Source organism: Hypanus sabinus, chromosome 8 (assembly GCF_030144855.1).
Source record: "Hypanus sabinus isolate sHypSab1 chromosome 8, sHypSab1.hap1, whole genome shotgun sequence".
Lineage (NCBI taxonomy): Eukaryota > Metazoa > Chordata > Chondrichthyes > Myliobatiformes > Dasyatidae > Hypanus > Hypanus sabinus.
Genome location: NC_082713.1, coordinates 147883442 through 147909448, shown reverse-complemented (window position 1 = coordinate 147909448; position 26007 = coordinate 147883442). Strand labels below are relative to the sequence as shown.

The 26007-nt window shown below is 38.9% G+C and overlaps 1 protein-coding gene across 3 annotated transcripts in view; it reads right to left on the bottom strand.

The window, feature by feature from the left end:
* Positions 1-3247: 3247 nt before the first annotated feature.
* bcl2l13 (BCL2 like 13) overlaps positions 3248-26007 on the bottom strand; it is a 45525-nt gene continuing 22765 nt past the window's right edge. For all 3 annotated transcript variants that reach the window (XM_059978198.1, XM_059978200.1, XM_059978199.1), the window contains exon 7: positions 3248-4988. In XM_059978198.1, coding sequence (XP_059834181.1) covers positions 4149-4988 — 840 coding nt within the window. In that variant the 3' untranslated portion in view covers positions 3248-4148. The remainder of the gene's footprint in view (positions 4989-26007) is intronic.

The following is a 26007-nucleotide window of genomic DNA, read 5'->3' as shown; positions in this document are numbered from 1 at the left end:
TCCACACAAAAATGATACATTTGCTGGTGAAAAATTAGAATTATTTGATCTATGATAGAAATTTATCCCATGATATGCCTGAACAAATTTAATTACACGATGTCCAAATAGAATTTTTTTTAAAAATGGGCAAAATCAGAATGGCTGAAGAAATTCAGAGGATAAGTTCATAACAGTAGAAATTTTTAAAAACTTTCTTTTGAACTGCATTGTGCTAAAAATTTGACATGAAATTTATTAAAGCCACTTAAAGGATGAATTGGCTTGAATGTTATAGAGGGGGGAAAATCATATTTAAAATATTTGCTTTCAGCTATAGAAGCAAACATTTAAGGACATTACAAAATTCTCACCGAATGTACATCTTTTTAAGAAACATTTAAACAAGGGGAATTGATTAGTTTGAAGTTTAATTTTGTCAATTGCTAAAAGTTAGGAGTTTTTAGGAAGAAAAATGACCTAAAATTGATAGAGGTAGAATGAGTTTACTGAAAAATGCTATGCAAAAAGAGTAGCAAATAGATCAAATGCAGGGGAAATAAATGAGGCATTAAACAAACACAACGAAACTTTCATTAACTGTAGGTGATGAGTACAGAGGAATTATTAGTACTTAAATGCAGTAAAAAGATGGTTCTGGAGAAACTTAAGGGAAACCTAACCCATCCAAATTCCCGCATCCCACTGTAATATAAAATAGATGGCTACATAGATGCTGGGTAGTTGTTTCAAACTTCCAGAATTTCCTTCATGGAAAAGCTGCAGCAGGTTAGAAAAACAGAAAATACCAGTTTAAGAAAGAATGATTAGAATAGTTAGTGTTATATCATGAACTAAGAATGCAGTAACAGAACTTGAGCAATTTTGATTCTGCCAACTTTTTAATGAAAGCAAATATGATTAATTCCAATTTTTAAAGATATAACATTATAGCTGACTTTATAGTGTTATGATGTAATGACAATACTCTACAGTTTTTGCCTCCATTTGAGGATTGATACGATTACCTCTTGAAGTAACTGGACTGGTTCCCAAAATAAAGATTTGGCCAATTTAAATCACAAAGGTTGAGTGAATGATTGCTGGGGTGATGGCAAGAATTTAAGACCCTGACTATTTAGATTTGAGATGAGATACTTACACAAAAGCATAAAAACCTTTAGAATTCTCTTATTCAACAAAGCGCAGGCTAAAGCATACTCAACATAAATGATAGTTTAATTATATTTCTGTTTTATGTTTCTCCATGGGGGAAAATTCTCCTCGCCATGTTAATGCCAGGTATGAAAATGCAAATAATGGACTTGGAATGGAAGCAAGGGAATTGGGAGTTAGTCCAGGAAACTGGAACCAAAATCAAATAAGCCAACCATGATTCTATTGAACTGCAGGAGGCACAACTGAATGAAAGGTTGGCTGCTGTCTTGGTTTACTTAATTCTGGTAACATTTTAAGCAGAACAAAAACAAATGTACATACACTGGAAACCTGCTGGAGATTCCTGGGTCAGGAATACCTGGAGAGACACAGGGTTACATTTCATGTTGGTAACTTATTGCTCTGTTTATATTGGATCTAGAGCATCTTAAGGTTTAATACTACCTAAACACATGGAAAAAATGGAATCCAGTTATAATACAATTGTTAAGTTCCTGTTGAAATTTAAGTTAATTCATGTTTCCTTGTATTTAAATTAACAAATTGTTGAAGACTATAATGAGCACATGGAATTGTCTGGGATTGTTGGTGCAAGCAAAAGAACTCAGGGGAGGAAAAATCTTCTACGTGTTGGCAAAAACAAAACTACACCACAACATACTGTTAATGAAGGGTGACCTCACTGAAACACAAAGGTGGTGAAAAGTATTGATAGAGTGGATGTGAAGAGGATGTTTCCTATGGTGGGAGAGTCTAAGAGCAGAGGAGACAGACTCAGAATAGAGGGGCATACTTTTAGCACTGAGATGAGGAATTTCTTCAGCCAGAGAGTGATAAATCTCTGGAATTTGCTGCCACAGGCAGCTGTGGAGGCCAAGACTTACTGTATATTTAAGGCAGAAGCTGATAGATTCTTGATTAATCAAGGCATTTGGGAGCAGGCAGTAGATTGGGGTTGAGAGGGAAAATAGATCAGACAATGAAATGGTGGAGAAACTCGACAGGCCAAATGGCCCAATTCTGCTCCTATATCTTATGGTTATAGTCTTAAATGAGTTTGTTGATAATGTGATAGCAAATTACACATATGTTGGTTCAAGTTTTCACTGACATCATAACACAATACATGTGTATTCAATTTTTTTTTCAATCAATGATAAGAGTCAAGTAAATAAAGAGCTTTGAAACGGACCGCAAATTGATGCTGATAATGATAAACATTTTGAACAACATAAATAACTTAAAATTTCCAAAGAAACTCAGAATTCATAGTAATAAAAAAAATTACAAGCACAATTACTGGGCAATTTGTATAAGAGAGATGGTAAGAAAGTCATGAAAGCCTGGTATATGGTATTAAAATTGAATTGAAAAATAACATCATATTTGGAAAATTTCATCCTCCCTCACTTGCCTCAAATACACTCTTTCATATTATCTTACATTTGAGGTACCATACCAGTAATTAGAACTGTAAAACAAAATATGAATAAATGCAATCATACAGTCTTGGACTTAGTAGAGTTAAGAACGGCATATAATCTCAACAAAATGGCAGGGAGAATGGTTTTCCTGTTTGAGATGCCCACAATGCAGGGCCATATTATCAAAAAAGTCATTCTGGATAAGGATAAGAAGGGATTTCTTCACCGAAGCTAGTAAGTCTTTGGAATTTCCACCTCGAGGGCTGTGGAGCTTAATCATGGATATATTTGAGGCAGATACTTAGAGACCTTTTTTTTTTTAAAAAAGCACCATGGAGGGATATATCCATACATGAAAGCAGCTGATCTTTTACCTGAGTGCTATAACCTCAATAGCAAAGTGAACGAGTCTGAATGGCCTTTTGCTGACATTTGTTGTTTCAGAACTAATTCCAGAGCACTACTGTAATTAAAAGTTAACTCCATTTTTAAAGCAGGTGGATCCTCTAGTAACTAAATGGGAAACGAATGGTGAAGCTTTTTTTATACATATTGTTACTTTCTATGGAGAGGATGTTGGGGGTGGGGGAAGAACTGAACAGTTTTACACTTAATGCAATAAATTGAACTTAAAATAGATAGTGTAAAGTATATCAAAACTAATATTACACCACAAATTAACCCATGTTTTAATGTTTATAGTTTCAGTACAAAACGCAAAACCAGCACTTGGAAAACCACCGGCAGTTGCTGCTGAAATCATTTTCTTTTTATTGTCTCACTTGAAAACACGCGAGCCATCTGTACTCACATGTTTGATAAAAGTTTAAACACAGTGCTTTCAACTCAGCAAAACCAGACTGATGGACCTGTAGATGATTTGGCATCAACAATAGTGTTAATATAGTAAAGAAATTAACTACATTATATCCTAGTTTTAACCTAATACAAATGTTACAGCAATAAAGTTCTTAATGTCAGTTAATGAAAAATATTCCAAGAAATAAACTGAAATGCAAATGGGATAAGGAGAAATAAAATATACAAGTGGAAGTAAAACTTACATAAATGATCATGGTAGAACTGAAAGGATTCATGACAGAAATAATGTCCAACACTAATGTATTTTTAAAACATTTAGAAATTATTTTTGCTCAGTTATGAGTGAAGATGGCAGTAAATAAGAATCATTTCCAATTATATAAAAAGTTTCTGTTAACCAGGACACTCATTGTAGTTTCCAGAAAGGAAACCAAACATTCTTTTCCTTCTCCTTTCCACTATAGTGCCTTAATATTTAGGTATTTGTTAATGTACTAGCATTTTTATTATCAAAGCTTCTATTGCATACAAGAATGTCATGTATTCCACAATTTTTTTTACACCATGAACCATTAATATTTTCTCAGTGTTAATACTGTCCTGTATCTGTACCCTTATTAATAGTTTACCTCATTGATCATATTTTTTTGCAATACCACTGAATAAATACTCAATTACAGTCACAAATCAAATGTAGAATAGAAAGCCTTCCTAATTACTCTGCTCAGCAATAAACTGCTCACGTTAAAATCTTCTTCTCAAGGTGAGAGCTACTCCCACTGCAAGTGCCAGCATTGCAAATGCTGCAGCTCCACCATAAAGCAAAACAGATGCGGCTGTTTTCGCAGGAATGATCTCCTTAGTGACTTTGGGCTCAGTTAGTGAAGTTGTTTCAATCCTCTCCCGTGTTTCAAGAGCCTCTTTTTCCAGTTTAGTTTCTGGGGCATCTTGCCAGACCCCTTTTTTAATCTCATCTAATTGCTTTCTAATTTCTTGCTGAGATGTCGACTGTTGTATTTCACCAGACTCCGATACAACTTCTGTCGCTTTCAGAGTCTTTTCCACCACATCAGAGACTGCTTTTGGGTCCAGTGCTGATAAAAGAACAGTTTTCTGCATTCCAACAGAAGGCTGAACCTCCACTGACATTGTCTGTGGTGCAGATTGAGGTTCTGACTCAACTGTTGATGTAAGCCCAGTTGTCTTTACCTCCATTTCCTGCCTCTCAACAGCTTCAGTAATTTCCTCCTTTTCTACATGAACAATATCAGAATTAGAAGAATTATTTTCACTTTTCTCTTCACCACCACCATTACTGTCCAAGCTCTTCATGTCTTCTGGATCTATTGACAGTTGTTGCCAGGAGTCTGTTCCTAGTGAAACGGGCAGACCTTCAGTTTGCCAGCTTTGACTAGTAGACAATGATGCTGGCAAACTAGCTGCCTGCCAGGAACTGGTAACAGTGAGTGGTTCAGGAGGACTTACTAGACCAGAGTTGTCACAAGTTAAGATATAAATATCGCTGTTCTCATCCATGGTGTCTGCTCGTTCTTCCTCTTCCAAATCAAGACTGAAAATTGTGCCCTAAGAATATTAAAAAAGTGCATTAAACATTTTTGTACAAAGTATACAATTTTGTCAAAGAACAGAGAGGAGATTTTTGCATATATAATTGTACCTTCCAGTAACTTGATATTGTATTAGGAGAAATGCAATTGTCTATGAGGTGGCAGGCCCATGCAAATGAGTTTTACATGGGTCCACAAAAAAATAAAACTGGGGAGCAAAATCAACTGATTGTTTGAATTGGAAGGACAAGTTTGATTATTGAAATTACACTGACAGTATTAATTTTCCTGATGGACTGTGGTTTTGTTTTATGCCAATCAGAGCTAACAATACAACTTAATAAAAAGCACAGAAACAGCCATTCAGTCTTTCCTCATCTATTAACATAATTCTTTTCCTTTCCCACAATACGCTCGCCCAGCCTGTACTTAAACTTAAATCACTCCACATTCCATCTGCTTTAGTGACAACAGTGACTGAATACCTTATCAAATTCCTTGTGACTGTCCTGTATCAAGTCTTCTGCACCATGTGGAAATATTCTTTCCACCTACTCCCAACCAGCTTTAAAGACTTCAGATAGATCACCATAATTTTGCAATGTAAATAGTTTTTGCATACACTACACTGTCTTTGTATATTTGTATAAAATGGCAAGTGGACACTCCAAATATCCTAAGCAAAAGTGAATGCAGGCTTAGCAATTTTCCTTTCAAATCTCAAGATACATACACCCAAGGCTTGTTTATCATGCAGCTTTGCTGACCTATGTTGAACTTCATGAGTCAATTATTTGAATATTCTGCAATTAATATTCTCCTAGCCTACATTTTATAATACTGGACATAAATAAAGAAATCTGAGATGCACTCAACAGTGGAGTACAGGAATCAAGAGAGTCTTCAACTCACATACAGCCTGGCTGGTTCAATGACAATGAGTTCACAGAATGTATTACAGTATCAGATAATTTTCCTGATCAATATGCAGGAGGAAACCACCAAAGAAGATCTCTATTGGATCTCATTTTGATCAGTGAGAATAAATTGAAACAACAACACACACAAAATGCTGGTGGAACACAGCAGACCAGGCAGCATCTATAGGGAGAAGCACTGTCGACGTTTCGGGCCGAGACCTCTTACTATCTTTTCTTTCGTTTAGTCCTGACGAAGGGTCTAGGCTCGAAATGTCGACAGCGCTTCTCCCTATGGATGCTACCTGGCCTGCTGTGTTCCACCAACATTTTGTATGTGTTGTTCTTTGAATTTCCAACATCTGCAGATTTCCTCGAGAATAAATTGATTAACATTTTATCAGGGGGGCCCTTGGAAAAGTGACCATGAGAGAATTTTATATTGAATAATCTTAACTTCATATGAAACTAAGCTCTTAAATTTAAGCAAAGGAACTACAGAAGTACAAGATTTGAATGTCACTGATTGGAAGAATACATTGAAAATTATGGTGGGCAGGCAATTCTTAACACAAACAATTTACAAAGTTGCAAATGAAATGTATTCCTTCAGGGCAGAATAAAAGGAAAAGTGACTCTTCTGTGGTCAACTAGGTAAACTAAATTCATGGAAGAGGCTTAAAGTTGCCAGAAGCAGCCAGCATCATGAGAACTCAAAAAGACCAAGAAATTGATGGAAAGGCAAAATAAAATACAAGAACAGACTAGCAACAAATACAGGTTGCAAAAGCACTTAAAATCACTGTAGGAAAAGACAAGCAAAAGCAAACGTTGATCCTGTGCACTCGGAGATTGAAGAATTGAAACAATTAGCAAAATGACAGATGAATTGAACAGTTGCTGTGTTCAGAGGACAAAACATGCTGTAAGTTCTAGGAAGGTTAAGAGCAAGATTAAAAAGCCTGAAGGAACCAGGTACTAATAAGTAAAAGTATGATGAAGGCATAGAGTTTGAAAAGTTGACAAATACTAAAGAACTCATAATCTACAATGAAAATAGAAAAATAATGCAAACATTCAGCAATTCAGGCAATATCTGCAGAATTAGAGTTAATGCTTCAGGCTGAGGATCTGAGAAAGAGGAAACGAACTACACACTTTGTAGCTTTGAAAAGCAGAAAAGAGGGAAGGAGTGAATAGAGCAAAGGAAATATCTGCGATATTGAGGTCAAATGTTAATGTGGTATAAGTACATTCTGCTTTTTTGTCTAAGTGTTTGTAATAGCAAGGCTGTTGAACGTGCCCAGCAGGCCAGGCTCAATTAAAGGAGGGAAAAACAGCAGTAAAAATATCAGACTGATGATGGCAGACATGGACAGATCTGCTATAGAATGAAAGAGCAAGTTAACTAACGGTAATTTTGATATCAAGTCTAGAAGGTTGCAGTGTGCCCAGACAGGTGAGGTGTTGTGCCTCAGTTTGTGGGCTGTGCTACTTTCTCCCTACTACTGTGACATGTCTGTGGCTGCCTGGAACATAACAGTACAGGAAGCTACAGATGTGTCACAGTAGTAGGGAGAATAACAGTGACCAGCAACTGGTAGCTCAGGGTCATCCCTGTAGATTGAACACAGGTGCTCTGCAAACTGTTCACCTAATCGATGTTTAGGTTCCCCAATGTCGAAGCGTCTATGCTGTAAGCACCAGCTCCAGTACACCACTGAAAGAATGAGCTAGTACTTCAAGTGAACAGACTTTTGGTCCCTGAGCGATGATAAGAGGGAAAAGTGGTATGGACGCAAATTCTGTGTGCAGGAGTGGTTGCTTCAGATAGAAGAGCTGACCAGACAGCACAAAGGGAACAATCACTTTGAAATAATTCATACAGGAGACTTTGGCCAGTTTTACTGGAGACAAATTACTGAATTTCTCACTGATATTTTGAATTGTATTTAAAGCCGAGGGGAAGAGCCCTTCTGCAAGTTGGTATAAAACTGCAGAAGGTTGATGAGTCAAATGGCCTGTTATATACTATTGATTTCCATCTATATTTAAGCAACACAGATCAGACCTCCCTATAAAGTATATTCTGACATACAACTGTTCCAAGTTTTAGTCCCTACACAATGATGCATTCTTCCTTTTATCTTTTATCTGTCAGAACAGCCTCATTGATTGGGGAGTGAAGAACAGCAGCTTTTGAAAATACACATCAACAAAACGTATGCAACAAATCTGTAACATGGATATTGGAAAGTTATTTTGCAAAATAATTCTCATGACTTTGTCCTTCTTTTAAAGTACAGAAATCCTCCAAGGAGGGTTCAATCAAATCTTCAACTTAACTCAAGCATATCACAGAGATCTAATAATTTAATGCATACCAATTGTGCAAACTAAAAATCTGTATTATAATACTAGGTGGAAAATTTGATTTTCCAAGGTCTAATTGAATAACTGAGTTTAAATCAAAGCTTGTACAATAGTGCAGCAGTGCAGAAGTATTCAACCTCAGGCAAAACATTTCCATTATTATCTGTGACTGGACAGGTTCATGGGTGACTGAACTGAAATTACTTTAACATGATCATTCCTTGTATTTATTTTCAATGTGGAAAATCCAATGGCATTTGCATGCAAGATAACAGATAGTATCAGGGTAGACCAATGTTTGCAAGTAAAAGAATTCAACAATAAAAGGCTACCTTAAACCATTTTCTCAGATTACAGTTATGTGCTACAATTCTATTACTAGGTTCCTCACCACTGCCATATAGAGTGGATTCCGGTTAATTGGGCCATTGGTTAACTGGGCAGCTGCTTTCTTGGAACAAGCCTTAAAGAACAAATACAAATTGAGAAAATAGCCAGAATTTCCTTTGTTTATTTGGGACACTATGACACTTAAGTGGGACAGGAGAATGTTGCCGAGCAGTTTCTAACTAGTGTCAGTCATGTGCATGTTGTGTGTCCGTTAGACACTGCACAATGCGTACAGCAAACGTTTTTTTAAATAGCATCATGTGTATTTGTGTTTAAAAAAAAAGCAGTGATTTTTGTCACTGATGGCAGGCGAGTAATGAACAGCAAGACAAATCATTGTGGTTTTGCAGTTTCCAGCACTCAGTCCTGAAGATCCCACAAATGATGGCAGTGAAAGTGAAACAATTTCACTACCTCAACTTAGAAACCATGAGAAATTTGAAGGTATCAACAAACATCTTGAATGTTACAATGAAAATGAAGATTTTGAGGATACAATTGTTAAAAGCATTGTTTGAAGGCTGCCCCATATGTTTGGCTGATTTTGTTCATTTACAATCAAAAGAGTGCAGGAGCATACACCATCACTGACTTTATTAGTTCTGAGCATCTCCCATCCACTGCCACCAATCTCAGTTCCCATACCTCGTAATTCCTGTTTTTATCTCCTACTCAAGATCCACAAATGTGCTTGTCTAGGCAGACCCATTGTTTCAGCTTATTCCTGCCCCACTTAACTCATATTTGCAAACCTCGCCTCTATCTGATTCCCCCAGTTCAGTCCCTTCCTACCTACATCCATGTCACGCCACACGCTCTGGATCTCATCAGTGATTTCACGTTCCCTAGCCCCCATCATCTCATTTTCACTATGGATGATCATTCTCTATATACCTCCATCCCCCACCAGGAAATCCTCAAAAGTCTCCATGTCTTTCTCAACACCAGACTCAAACAGTTCCCCTCCACCACCACTCTCCTCCGTCTAGCGGAACTTGCCTTCACTCCTCATAATTTCTCCCTTGGCTCCTTGCACTTCCTTCAAACAAAAGGGGTAGCCATGGACACGCGCATGGTTCCCAGCTATGCCTGCCTTTTTGTTGGCTACGTGGAACAGTCTATGTTCCAAGCCTACACTGGTGAACATCCCGCACTTTTCCTATGCTAAAGCGACGACTGCATTGGTGCACCACTGCCTAGATCGTCGACTTCACCAACTTTGCCTCCAACTTCCAAACTGCTGTCAAATTTACCAGGCCCATTTATGACACCTCTCTCCCCTTTCTCAATCTCACTGTCTCTAACTCTGGACTTAGCTTACCTACTGATGTCTATTTTAATCCATGGACTCTCACAGCTACCTGGTCTATACTTCTGTCCACCCTGTTACTTGTAAAATGCCATCCCCTTCTCTCAATTCCTGTCTCCATCGCACCTGCTCTCAGGATGAGGCTTTCCAATCTGGAACAAAGGTGGTGCCCTCCTTTTTCAAAGAAAGAGGCTTCCCTTCCTCCACCATCAATGTTGCCCTCAATCAAATCTCTTCCACTTCAAGCATGTCTGCTCTTACTCCATCCTCCTGCCACCCTACGACAATTAGGGTTCCTCCTGTCTTCACCTATCACCCCACCAGCTTCCACATCCAGCACATAATCCTTCAGAACTTCTGTCAGCTCCAGTGGGATCCCACCACCAAGCACATCTTTCCCTGCCCCCCACTTTCTGCTTTCCACAGAGATCACTCCCTATGCAACTCCCTTGTCCATTTGTCCCTCCCCACTGATCTCCCTCCTGGCACTTATCCTTGTAAGTGGAACAAGTGCAACACCTGCCCCTATACCTCCTCCCTCACTACCATTCAGGGCCCTAAACAGTCCTTTCAGGTGAGGCAACACTTCACCTGCGAGTCTGCTGGGATCATAGACTGTGCCTGGTGCTCCCAGTATGACCTCCTGTACATTGGTGAGACCCGATGTAGATTGCCAGACTGTTTCGCCTAGCACCTACATTCTGACTGCCAGAAGTGAGATATCCCAGTGGCCACCTATTTTAAATCCTCCCTTTTCTTTCTTCCATAACCTTCTGTTTTCTGTGGGACTCCTTCTCCAGCCCTGTACCTCTTTCACTAATCTTCTTCCCAGTTCTCTACTTTACCCCCCATCTTTTAAATCTACTCAACTTTTTTTCCTCCAGTCCTGTCAAAGGGTCTTGGCCCGAAACATTAACTGTACCTTTTTCAAAGATGCTGCCTGGCCTGCTGAATTTCTCCAGCATTTTGTGTGTGTTAATACACTGGATGAATTCCAGTTCACTGTGATGAAGTGATTTGTGAGGTTGGTTATGAAAGCTATTAACTCCTGCCTGAGAAGCAACTTGGATCCATTCCAATTTACCCACCACATCCACAGCAGATGCCATTTCATTGGCTCTTCATTCAACTCTGAAATATTTGGATAGCAAAGATGCAAACATCAGAATGCTCTTTATCAATTACAGCTTGGCACTGAATTCTAACATCCTCTCAAAACTAATCAATAAGCTTCAAAACATTGGCCTCAATACCTAATTGGATCCTTGATTTCTCACTGCAGTCAGCTTGGATTGGCATCACGAGGCTGTGCACTTTGCTCGCTGCTCTACTTGCTTTATATTTATGACTGAGGCTAAGCACAGCTCTAATGTCATATTTAAATTTGCTTACAACATCACAGACATTGGCCAAATCAAAGGTGGTGACAAATCAACATATTGGAGAAAGATTGAAAATGTGGCTGAGTGATGCTGCAACAACCTCCATGACCCATTTTTCATTGGAGGATCAGAGGTGGTGAGGATTAGCAAATATAAATTCCTTGGTGTTATCATTTCAGAAGACTTGTCCTGCGTCCAGCATGTAATTGCAATCATAAAGAACGCAAGGCATCATATCTGCTTCCTTAGGAGTTTGCAAGATTCAACATGACATCCAAAACTCTGAGAAACTTTTATAGATGTGTGGAATAGAGTATACTGACAGACTGCATCACAGCCTGTTATGGAAATGCCAATGCCCTTGAATGGAAGATACTACAAAAAGTAGTGGATATGACCCTGTCCAACCTGGATAAAGCTCTCCCCACCATTGAGCACATCTACATGGAGAGCTGTTGCAGGAAAGCAGCATCCATCATGAAGGACCCCCCACCACCCGTCATGGTCTCATCTTGCTGCTGTCATCAGGAACAAGGTACAGGAGCCTCAGGACCCACACCATCATGTTCTGAAATAGTTATTACCCCTCAACCATCAAGCTCTTGAGCCAACAGGGTTAACTTCACTTGCCCATCATTAAACTCTTCCCACAACCAAAGGACTCACTTTCAAGTACTCTTTATCCCATGTTCTCAATATTTATTGCTTACTCATTTATTATTGTCATTTCCTTTTCTTTTGATTTTGCAGTTTGTTGTTTTTGCATGTTGGTGGTTTGTCCATTCTGTTGGGTGCAGTCTTTCATTGATTGTATTGAGTTTCTTGGATGCGTTGTGTAAGCCCGCAATAAAATGAACCTCAGGGTTAATATGGTAACATATGTACTTTGATAATAAATTTATATTGTACTTTTCTTCACTGATAACCATTAGGAACCAATGCAATTTTATAGTACAGTAGTAGTTTTGGTGCTGTTCAAATTTGTTCTGTATTTTATTTAAATACATTATGTTACTCAGTTAAACATTTTTTTTAAAAATATACCTTTTTTAACAATTTCCTTGAAACTTGATTAATTGGGCAGCTGCTTAATCGAGCCAAAATGTACTAGTTCTGATATGGTTAACAGGAATCCAATCTACTGTATTATGCAGGGTTTAATAAACTATTTGAGGTGCTGAAACAAAGAAGGAGGATTTAAATGTTTTATGTTTTCCGCTTTCTTCTTCCTCAATATAGTGTCTGTTGTCTCAATCTGTAAGGGACCCACATTAGTTTATGCTAATGTTTTCCCTGCACTCTCTATAGGAGCATTTCTATGGTCAGTGCTTGTATTACTTTTATTCCACTTTCCTTTTGTGCAAAGCCTTAGTCCTCTTGTTGAATTATGATTTTTTTCCCCTAGTCCTCAGGCTATCTTTTCTGTAACTTGATTACTTTTTCCTTTGATCCAACTCTTGTTGACCATGGTTGGACCATATTTCCTGCTCAGCTTGTGAGCCTTAAAGGAATATGCAACACACATTCTAATTCTTTAAATATTGTTCATTGACATATGACATTCTCTGGCTGTCTGCAAATAATCAATTACTTGGTGTAGCTCATATCCAAATGTTGGGAAAACATATCCACATTCAAATGTTGTTCCCATCTGTTTCAGCAAAGAGGCTATATAAAAAGTTTCAACTATTGTAAAATCAAATTTAAAAAGTAACTGATAGTATTAAGAAAACCTGTAGTGCCACATTTCAATATGTCAGCGAGGTTCCTGATAAAAGGCAAACCAATTTTGTACGGCTTCTTACACCATACATGTCCCACTCTGAAAATCCCTAAATCAGCAACTTCATTATAGTTCTGATGTTGAATAACACAAGGACAAAATAATTCAATAAGAACAGGCATAAAAAGTTTCCGTGGGTATCCCTAATGGTGCCATAATTGATAGATTAATAGAAACACCACTTACTTATTTTAGATAAAATACAAATGCACAACCACTGTATTAAATTCTGAATCAGTCCATCGATGACATACTTCTCTCTGCCCCAATCCACCGGGAAAATGTTGCCTCATCTGCCAGGATGTTGTTTATTGGTTTCAGCTTGGCATTTAATATGATCATCCCTCAGAAGCTGGTGGGCAAACTGTCCTCACTGGGTCTTAGCAGCTTGCTCTCTCCAACTGGAACCTGGACTTCTTGTCAGTCTGTGTTGGCAAAAACATCTTTAGTTCTATCGGTCTGAGCAGTGGCACTTCCCATGGTAGTGTGTTCAACCTGCTGCTGATGCATGACTGTATTGCTGGATCCAATTCAAACCGAATCATCAAGATCTCTGATGTCACAACAGTGGTTGGCCTCATCAACAACGATGACAAGCCAGCTTTGATAAGGAGGTAGTGCGGCTGGTAGAATGGTGCAAATACAACAATTTGAATCTCAACGTGGACAAGACCAAAGACATGATTGTGGACTTCAGGAAGGTACAGGCTGGCCACTCCTAACTGCATTACATGGCTCCTCCATGGAGAGTTAGGAACACCAAGTTTCTGGGAGTGCACATAATGGATGATGCCATCTAGTCCCTCAACACCTCTTTGGTCAAGAAAACTCAGCAGTGTCTCCACCTCCTGGGGCAAATGAAGCTTCTCCTGCCACCCCCACCATTTTAACCTGTTTTTACAGGAGCACCATTGAATGTGTCTGGATCAACTGCATCACAGTCTGGTATGAGAACAAGGTATCTAACCGCAAGTCCCTTCAAAGGACTGCATGGACTGCTGAGGGGATCATCAGGGTTTCTCCTGCACTCAGAGTGTCAGGAGCACTGTGTACACAGAGCCCTTACCATTGCCAATAATCCCTCCCATCTGCCAACAATCTCCTTCACCTCTCCTACAATCAGGCAGGTGGTACCGTATAGCATTTGGACAAGATCTGTTAGGGTGGCAAATAGCTTCTTCCTCCAGGCTGTAAGACTACTGAACTCCCTGCCACTCATTACGTACAAAGTACCAGTAGCATTATACTGTTTACTTTTTAAACTTGTGTGGTAAATGCACTTTACTATTTGTTAATTTACAAATTGCAATATTACTTTATGTGTTGTGCACGAGTTGCATATACTGTGTTGTGCATTTTGGTCCACAGGAACATTGTTTCATTTGGCAGTATAATGACAATATACTATTGGGTTGATTGACAGTAAAATGAACTTGATCTTAAAAAAAGAAAAAAAGTAGAGCTGATATTTTAAACTTTCACTGCTGATTGCATGAAGACAAAATTTAGGGTGGACCAGACCTGCCATTTTGATTTATCAGTGTCCTTGTCTCACCACCCCTCCTCCTAACTCTGACACTTACCTGGTTTGATACAGAAGGTCAATCTAGCTGACCTTCTGCTTGGATTATACTTCAAAAAGTTGTTAAATGCTCTTAAATTCAGACATTTGAAAACTGGAATCATTCACAATCAATGTTAAATTAAAACTGTGTAACAATTTAAATCCCACACTACAATTGAATGCTATAACAAAGGTGAATTCCAAAATAAACTTACGGGAGCAAAGAAAAACGTCAGCAAGACTCCATGTGGGTTACAGCGACAAATGCACTGACATTCTGTTATTCAACACACCCCAGACCAACTCCAGTGTAGTTAAGTACTGGATTTTTTTTTGTGAAAGAGCAGCTGAACATTGGCAGCTGTCAGCTACACCTATTACTTCTGCTGAATGAGCGGGAGGAATGTGTGTATGGGGGAACGAGGAGCAAGGAGAATAGACAAGCCATAGTATTTAGACTATGTCAGAAACACTATGCCACACAAAATACCAGAAATTTACAAGTCATGCCCCAGCCACAAAATTCCAAAAGCTATTCAAATAATGCCAAATCAAAAGTTTTAACTCTGAATTTGTTTTTAGTTAGCAAATTAAGGGTTACAAAACCAAAGCACATAGTCACAATCATAAGAACAAGCCATAGTGGAGGTTTGCTTACTCCTCACCACTCTTCCACACCCTACCCCTCATCCCCCTCACTGAATGGTTAGACACCAGATGATTCAATACACTGTTTCCTGCTTAACTGCGCTTGTGAAATTTTAAAATATTGTATCTTTCATATTCACTGAATTTTGTACCTAAAAATACATTTATACATTCGTACCCTTACACTAGCTGATACTTTAGACTTTCTGGAGGAATTACAATTGGATCAACTCACGATTGAATGGCGGAGCAGACTCGATGGGCCGAATACAGTAGCCTACTTCTGCTCCTATATCTTACGGTCTTCCAGCAATGCCCAAATAAATTTAAACATTAACAGTTAAATATATTAATACTGACCCATAGTTCAGCCTACAATTAGTCATGCCATGCTCAAATCAACCTGGCAGACTAGTGTGAACCAAGCTACTATTTTAAAATGTCTGATTTTCAGGAAAAAAAATTGTAAAAGCAAAATCAAAAGCATAAAAGTGAAATATAAACTAATAAATAGAACTGAACCAGTTCAGAGAATTTGCCTCAACTCTTTTCCATTCCTGAAATCCACACTAAAATCAGTACTATATTGAATATGATGTGGAAATTTAAAGTAAAATAAGAAATCTCATGATTGACCCTTGCCCCTGCATTCAATACATCTATTATTGCAAATCTGACATGTACAGTTAAATAACGCAAGTTTAATGATTTTCTGATAATTTTCTTCAAATTTAAAAACAGTGCGAAAGCTATTTTTATACCAAGTATAGCTTTTCCCTAAACAGTAGCATTTGATGTTGTTCCTAGGTCATTACCAATGCTCAAATATGCAGTAAGCATTAGGAAGTTGCTATGGGGCAAATCTAATTCCTGATTCTCTCTTTTCATTTCTGGCTGATGAAACAGACTCCAGCTCTGTGGGAGTGCATTCTAGTAAGGGCTCAGATTAAGTTATTGCTGGTACTTGTGATTATCAGTCCACAGCATAAACTGAAATTTAACATTACAATCATGCCCACTCCTCTCAGTACAGAAACATTCATATTCTTTATGAGATCACTAGTTGTAAAACTCAGTTTATGGCTTGTTAAAGATTAAATGTTTTCTTTAATGAATAACAAACCCTTCAACCTGATTGCATAAGAAACAGAAAGATAAAAACTCTGCAGTTGATTAAAATACCAATATGAATAGAGCTCAATCGGAAAATTCAACAATTTAATTGGACTCCATGCAAATGTAGTATAAATCTTAAGAATTATCCTATTAACGGAATATTGCTTACATTTCATTACTATAGCTCAATTCACAAATCATTAAAAATAATAATAAAAATTCCCAAAATATTTTTTGTTTAAAAATGTTTTTCAGAACATAAAAGTAGTTAACAGGAAGCAGACCAATCCAGCCTTCCTCATTCACACTTGGATTCAACAAACTTCGCTGTACATAAAAAAACATCAGGATATATTTTCATCTTCACCGACTGCCAGTAGAATTGAAAAGTGGATCTCCTGAACTTAAATAAAAGTTGAAAAACAATGAAAGCACCAAGTGTATCAAGGGAGCGAACTTAGATTTCTTCATAAAATGTATTAGATGATCTGCCTGTTCTAACCTAGAATTTGTGACCCTTGAAGATTAAAAGAGAGCTCAATTTGTCTTACAAATAGAAACAAGGTTTACTTGTTCATCTGCCCACTGCCAGATAAAACTGGGTGCTGCCAGATTTGGCAGGGATCAGCCTAGAAATAGTAGCAAGACATAACTCATTACTTAATGATAATTTAAACAGGGACTAGGGAGTGGTATTATGCATGCTAAGTACAGATCTATTTAAGGAACAATATATGACAATACTACAGCCATATACAGTACAAAAGCCATACAAATTAAAAAGTTGAATATGTATAGAAACAACACAACACAAAATCAGGCCCTTCAGCCAAACTTGAAAAGATGTCTGTTGGGATTTTTCTTTAAATTAACTAACTCAAAACAATTCTTCTAAGTACAAAATGGAATATATAATTATGCAAGGATGTCAGGGTCTATGAACAGTAGCTAAGTTATAGCCTTGGCAGAACCCAGACTGCTTTGAATTTCTAACAATATCACTTGCAAATAAGTGCTAGAGACAGATCCCTTTATACACTAAGCTTAAAAAGAGACTGGTGCCAGTTGGGACTTGTCTGTGGAGTAGGAGATTGCAGAGCTAGTTGGAGACAGTTCCTTGAGGACTTCATGCACCAAATTTAAAAAGCAAATGGGTCTTGTCGGGATGTCACCTGAGTGGTAAATTGCTTGTGTTATTAGTAACTTAGCAAGGGCCAATGAAAACTTAAGGCAGTGGAATGCTCCTCTTGTCAAACATGGGATTGCAGGGACCTAAGTCTCCCTGATGAAGTGTGCCCAACTTCAGCTCCTGACTGACAAGGCCTTGGAACTGGATGTACTCAGCACTGCGTGAGAGGCTGAAAACCTCACAGGTGAGACTTTTACAGAGCTAGTCACACCAGAGTGCAGGCTTCAGATAGTATATGGATGCCACCAGAAGTAACGGGAGTAAACAGGTAGTGCAGGGTTCCCCTGTGGCCTTTCCCCTCAGCAACAAGTATACCCTTTCAGATACTGCTGGGGTTGGGGGGGGGGGGGGGAGAATGACCTATCAAGGCACAGCAACAGCAGCCAGGACAATGGCAATGTGGCTGGCTCTGAGACTCAGCAGACTAATCATAATAGGAGACTTGATAGTTAGGGGAACAGAGAGGAGATGATGTGGCCATGAATGACTCCAGGATGGTGTATTGCCTCTCAGGTGCTAGGACCAAGGATGTCTCAAGAGCGGCTGCAGAATATCCTCAAGTGGGAGGATGCACAGCCAGAGGTTGTGGTGCACATAGGCACCGATGATAGAGGTAGAAAGGGGGAAAGAGGTCATGTGTAGTGAGTAGAGGGAGTTAGGAAAAAGATGCAGAAGAGCACACCTTCAAGGCAGTAATCTCTGGATTACTCTCAGTGTCATGTGCTAGTTAAGGTAGGAATAGGATGATTGTACAGATGAATGAATGGCTGAGGAACTGGTGCAGGGGGCAGGGTTTCAGGTTTGTGGATAATTGGAACCTTTTCTGGGGCAGGATTGCAACTAAACTGGAAGGGAACCAATATCCTGGCTGTGGTTTTTTTTGTGCTACACTAGTTTCGCGGGGGGGGGGGGGGGGGGGGATGGGATCTAGAACACCAGGTCAGAAATTGGGAGGGATGGAGAGGAAGGTAGATGTTGGCACCAGTGAAAAATAGGCAGGAGCAAAGTAATAGGTATGCTGGGATAGACAGTTTGAAGTGTGTGTATATTAATGCTAGGAGTACTGAGGAAAGGTGATGAACTTCAAACATGGATCAGTACATGGAAGTATGATGTTGTGGCCATTACTAAGACTTGGTTGAGAGAGGGACAAGAATGGGTGCTTAAAATAGAGAAGAAAATAAAGGTGAAGGGTGGGAGAAGTTGCATATTATTCAGGGACAATATCACAGCTGCATTCAGAATAAAAAAAATAATCCACTTGATTCTATATCAGTAGAACCCAAAAACAGCAAGGGTGCAATCACTGATTGGATTGTACTACAGCACCCCCAAAAGCCACCGGGACATTGAGAACACAAATGAAGGCAGATTAAGGTGCAAAAACATTAGGGTAGTTGTCATAGGGGACTTCAACTTCCTTACTATAAATTTGGACCTTTCAGGGTAGATGGGACAGAATTTAGTAGTGGATCCAGGTGGGTTTCTTAAATCAATAAGTAAATAGTCCATCAAGAGGAGGGACCATACTAAACCTGGTGATGGTAATATGCTGGGCCATGTGACCAACCTTTCAGTGGCTGAACAGTTAGGGAAGTGACCACAACTCCTAAAGCTTTAACATACCAATAAATAAGGATAATTATGGACTTTCTAGGAGAGTATTAGATCAGAGCAGGGCAAATTACCAGAGAATCAGGCAGGAATTAGGGAAAGTTAATTGGGAACAGCCGTTTTTGGGGAAGTCCACATCTAACACGTGGAAGGTGTTTAAAGATCAGCTGCACAGAGTACAAGACAGACGTTCAAGTAAGGAGAAAGGACAAGGATGGCAAGGTAAGAGAACTTTGGACATCGAGAGAGGTGATGAATTTTGTCAAGAAGAAAAAGTATGTAAACCTTACGAAGCTAGAATCCAACAGAGCCCTAGAGGATAATAAAGAAGGCACTAAAGAACTCATGAAGGAATTAGGAAAACCAGGAAGTAGCCATGAAAAGTCCTTGGCAGGTAGGATTACAGAGAATCCCAAGGTATTCTATACAAACATCAAGGGCAAGAGGATAACTAGGGAGAAGGTACTTGGATATCGGAGTGATCCTTATTGAGTACTTTACATCAGTATTTACTAAGAAGGACACGGAGGATAGGGAGATCATTGCTGAGCGATTTGATATGCTCGGACATTGAGGAGATAGTGAGGGGTCTCAAAGAGTACTAATGTGGATAATTCCTCAGAGCCCAATGGGATATATCCCAAGTTATTGAGAGATGGAAGAGACCGCTGGGGCCTTGACCATTATCTTTGTGTCCTCTTTAGCCTCAGGTGAGGTCAGAGGTCTGGTAAGTAGTTAATGTTGCTCCATTATTCTAGAAGGGAACCAGGGATAATCCTGGAAACTACAGACTGGTAAATCTCAATTCAGTGGTAGGGAAATTACTGGACAGAAATCTGAGGGATAGGATTTAAGAGCCCTTGTAAAATCATGGCCTTATTGGGGACAGCCAGCATGGCTCTGTGCAGGGCAAGTCATATCTTACTGACTTGATTGAGCTTTTTGATAAGGTGACAAGGATGATTAATGAAGGTGGAACTGCAGATGTTGTCTACATGGGTTTTTGTAAAGCATGTGACAAGGTTCCTTATGGGAGGCTCATCTAGAAGACTAGGATGCATGGTATCTATGGTGAATTGACTGTTTAAATTTAGAACTGCCTTTCCGAAAGACAGATGGTAGTAATCGAAAGGACTTATTCTAGCTAGAGGTCGGTGATGACTGGTGTTCCACAGGGATTTGTACTGGGATGTCTATTTACAATGTATATAAATGAACTGGACAAAAAATGTGGATGGGTAGGTTAGTAAGTTTGCAGAGGATATGAATATTGGTGGTGTGGTGGATAGCATAGAAGACTGGCAAAGAACGCTCCAGGATACCGATCAGTTGTAGATTATGGCAGAGAAATGGCAGATGGAGTTTAACCCGACCAAATGTGAAGTGATGCACCTTGGCAGGTCAAATGCAAAGTGACAGTACACTGTAAGAGGGATCATGGGGTCAAAGTTCATAGTTCCCTGAAAATGGCTACACTGGTTGATAGGATAATTAAGAATGCATATGGCATGCTTGCGTTATTCATCGAGGCACTGAGTTCATAAGTTATTTTGCAGTTTTATAAAACACGTTAGGCTACATCTAGAGTATTATAGAAAGGATATCAAGTTCTGGTCACCCCATTATAGAAAAGATGTTGAGGCCTTGGAGAGGGTGCTTCAATGTCAGCAAGACCAAGGAGCTGATTATTGACTTCAGAAAGAAACTAGAGATTCATGAGCAAGTCTTCATCAGAAGATCGGAGGTGGAGAGGGTCAGCAACTTAAAATTCCTCGATGTTATTACTTTGGAGGACCTGTCCCGGGCCCAGCACATAAGTGCAATTATGAAGAAAGCACAGCAGCACCATTACTTCCTTAGAAGTTTGTGAAGATTTGGCATGACATCTAAAACTTTGACAAATGTCTATATACGTGCAGTGGAGGATATATTGCCTGGCTGCATCACAGCCTGGTATGGAAACACCAACATGATGCCCTGGAATAGAAAATCCTACAAAAAGTAGTGGATGCAGCCCAGTCCATCAAAGGAAAAGCGCTCCCTCCTATTAAGCATATCTACATGAAATGCTGTCGCAGGAAAGCAGCATCCATCATGAGGGACACCAACCACCCACATCATACTCTCTTCTTGCTGCTGCCATTAGGACAGTGGTACAGTCGCCTCAGGATTCACACCACCATGTTCATGAACAATTATTACCCCTCAACTTCAGGCTCGTGAATCAAAGGGGATAACTTCACTCAACTCCATTTGCCCCATCCCTGCAGTGTTCCCACGACCTATGGATTCCATCTCGTGTTCTTGATATTTATTGCTTATTTATTATTACTTTAACTTTGTATTTGCACAGGTTTTTTTTTTACACACTGGTTGAACACCCAAGTTGGTGCAGTCTTTCATTGATTCTGTTATGGTTATTATTCTATATATTTATTGAGTATTCCCACAAGAAAATGAATCTCAGGGTTGTATATGGTGACAAATATACTTTGAACTTTGGAGGGGTTTACCAAGATGTTGTCTGGATTAGAGGGCATATGCTATGAGATTTTGGACAAACTTGGGTTCTCTGGTGCAGTGGAAGCTGAATGGAGATGTGATAAAGGTTTGTAAGATTATGGGAGGCATAGATAGAAAAGACAGACATTATCTTTTTCCCAGTGTAGAAATATCTAATACCAGAGGGTAAGCATTTAAGGTGACAAGGTCTGCATAGATTTAGCATAACATCAAAAACCTTGGCAAACTTCTAAAGATGTGTGGAGGAAAGTTTGCTGACTGGTTGCACTACAGCCTGCCATGGAAACACCCTCGAGTGAAAAATCCTACAGAAGGTAGTGGATTCAGCCCAGTATATCACAGGTAAAACCCTCCCAACCACTGAGCGCATCTACATGAAAAAGTGCCGTAGAAAAGCAGCATCCATCAAAGATCCTCACCACCCAGACCACGCTCTTTTCTTGCTGCTGCCATCAGGTAAAAGGTACAAGTGCCTCAGGATTTACAGCACCACCTGGTTCAAGAGCAGTTACTATCACTCAGCCATCAGGCTCCTGCACAAAAGGGGATAACTACACTCATTTAAGGACTCTTGAATCTTGTTATTTCATGCTCATTATTTATTGCTATTTATTTATATCTGTTCTTGCAGTTAGTTGTCCATCAATCCTGCTTACAGTTACTGTTCTATAGATTTGCTAAGTATGCCTGCACATTAAGAACCTCAGGGCTGTATGTAGGGACAAGTATATACTCTGATAATAAATTTTACACTGAGGTTAATAAAATGTCACTTTAAGTTGGTTCAGTTCACATGTCTGTAATGCACTATGCTGCTGCTACAAAAAAAAAGAGTATTTTTTAAAATCTCATTTATATCCCAGATAGGTTTCTCTGGGTGGCAGGGTGGAGATGCGTCTCTACCAAAAGAGGTTTAAGGGGCTCCTTCCCTCAGTTAGCCTGCAGGTCACCCTTGGGCAATGTACAGCACCTGCTTAGCCCGGCAATCAGGGTCACATGAAGCCATGGGAGCAGATGGTGGATGATCTGGCGCATAATCACAAATCCTGGTTATGCGACCACTGACACCAGGCACACAATTTCTAAGAGCAGTGATAATGGCTGGGGTCATCTATCTTAAGACTCTGCAAAGGAGGAGGCAATGGCAAACCACTTCCGTAGAAAATATTACCACGATCACCTGCATCATATAACACTGCACGTAATGGTGATGTATGTGTTCTGACTTGTACTTGAAATTACAGTTCTGCTAAAAATCTTTATGACACGCTCACTTAAACTAGTCAGTTTTATTCCCTTTGGACCCATATGTCTCCCTGTCTATAGTCTTGTCCATACACCTCTCCTCATTTTCATCTCTGCGCTTCAGACAAGCTCCACTTTTGCTCCATAACCGTGCTTTCACACACATCATCTGATGCAGCTTGGCACTTCACCGCTAATTCCATCATTCTTTCCACAACTACATCCTTGCACTCGCATGAGTGCTCTACACAATCAGCCATGGTGGCCACAATGTCATGCCTACTCAACAACCATTTGCAATTTTCTACTGCGGGCAAAGGTCACAAGGAATAGGCTGTTGTCACAGCAGAAAGGGAAGGAGGCCAGCTTGGGAGACATGAGCAAGTGAAGGAGAAAATATTGGACTTTATGTGCAGCCTAGCTTCTGGTAACAGGATAATCCAACCATGTCAAAAATCTGCTTGTGATGTATTCTGTTCAACTTTACAAAACTTCACTTCTAACACAAGGAGGAAATTAAATCTGGTCTCATTGCTCATGCAATATGGAGAGGCAGATGAACTCTTTCTTTCTGGAGTAGAGTGAATTAGTAGTTGTTTTACTAATATAATCTCAAACTAATTGAGATGTGAGATGATACAACAGCAGGGCTAGACCCAAAGGCGAAAGTTACAGTGACCTGACTGAGCACTGGCCAGGCTGAACACAATTAGTGTTTTTTTTAAAAGCCTGCAGGGGTAGGGGGTGGGGGAAAGGAGAGAAACACTAACCATCATGGAAATCTTACCTAGAAATATTATAATTTAACAACTGGTGATCATGTTCACAATTTTGGACAGAACAATATTCTCTTTAGAATTGCATGAATAATATTACCAAGTTTCTTAAAGTTTAGATTACATGGACACTTGCAGATGGACTTTTGGTATGATCATATTAAATTTGTAAGTTTGATACAGGGCTCCAAACTAATACACTAACTGCTTCTCTGTCCATAGATGCTGCCTGAAATGGAGTGTTTCCAGCACTTATTTTTATTTCAGATTTTCAGGTTTTTTTGTCCTCCACTTTCACAAACTTTGTAGATTTTCACACGTGAAAAGAGACAGCTGTCAAAAATATTTTACTTGGCAGATGGACTAAATATATATAGGAGGTGAACAAATTAATCTCAGACACTGAGCATTAAACTAAAACAACTATTTTCACCCACAAATCCCTTTCTGCTATGTTTTCAGTAGATTTTACTGTTTGTTTGTTTGTTTGTTTATTTATTTATTTATTTATTTATTTATTACACAAATCCAGGTCCATTGTACATGTCTTCTGCAAAAAAAAATCAATAGATTTAGATAGTTCAGTGATCCTAATTTTATGGACATTGTTCCATATTGTAAATGAGTAGAGCACCATTAAAAACCATTTGTGACAGAACACATGAAGTGTACTCATATTCACCAGCAAGATCTTTGTGTTCAATTTATTTCTGTACTCAGTACAAAATCAAAAGGTGAGTAGGTCGAACCACATTTGACCTCCCACTTCAGAGTCCAGGACAGTGGACAAAGGTCCAGAGTCAAAAACTCCTTCATATCCAGTCCTCAGCTTTAAACCATCCAGGAATGCAGCTTGAAAACATTTTTGAAAAGCAACAGACAATGAGGCATGTGTTCTCAATTTAACTTTTATATAATCTGTATGTCAGGCTATTTTAATCATTTACTTGAATGGCCACTGACCATGATAGAAATGTTAAGTAGTTTACTTTAAGTAGTTCTGCTTTAACGTTAAGTAATTTTACTTCACGTAAAAGCAAATTTATATCTTTAAAAGCCAAAAATATTTGATTTTAAAATCACTTGTTCAGATATACAAAAGCAGTTTAAAGGCGTTTGGCAGCAGCTATTATGACTTTCCAGAAGTGGGATTTCTGAATCTTCTACAGAGATAGAGCCACAACTCTACCTTGGCAGACAAGCTCAGCAATTTAACTTTTATAGACAAACTGTTCGGTTGCGGAGGTGCAAAAGTTACAGATGAACTCTGAGCCCGTGGATTGGGTACTATCTGGCATGATTCCAATATGTCTCATGTTCAGTTCCTTGAAATAGATCAATAAGAGGCGGGGTTTCATAAAGTCTATAAACTGCTACACTTCAGAATGTGGAACCAGTGATCAGATTCACTTGTTTCAATCAGGATACATCTACACACTTGATTCTAAAGTTAGATTCTGGACTTCTCGCATTTGTAGATCATCCAACTTTAAAAGACTAATGTCCATGTTATATTTAATTTAAACTGCTTCAGTTTTGCAGTATTCTGTAAACATTAGCTCTTCTATCACATTTGTGTGCAAAAGACCCTGTAATTATTCAATTACCTAGATACAGTGTCTTGAAAAACTATGCAGCCCCCACAACTATTTTCACATTTTACTGTCCCATTTTTAAAATTTAAAATATATGGAAAAAGGACTTCTTGAGCTGATCTACAAAACATTGTGGACCATGTTAAATAAAGAAAATGTTCAAAACCAGTCAACAATTTACTAAAAATTAAAATCCAAAATTGAGACTGAAGATGTATTCATCCCCTTCATAATTGCTACACTAACTTTCCTCAGGTGCAATACTGTACATTACCTTACCAACTCACCCAATTTCTACATTTGTTGATGTAGAAAATTGGAGGATCACCTGAATAAATACCCCATCTCTATGTAAGGTCCAACAGTATAGCAGATTTTCAACACACCAAAGCAAAATAAAGACAGAAGAGCATTCAAGCCAAATCATGGAAATGTTAATAGAAAAGCATAAATCTGGGGAAGGGTACAAGATCATGTCAAATGCACTGAACATACCGCAGAGCTCAGTGCAGTCCACCATGCAAAAGTGGAAAAAATATCAAACCATAGTTACACTGCCTAGATAAGACCTAGTTGCGAAGAAGAATCCCTCGTCGTAATATTCAGTTATG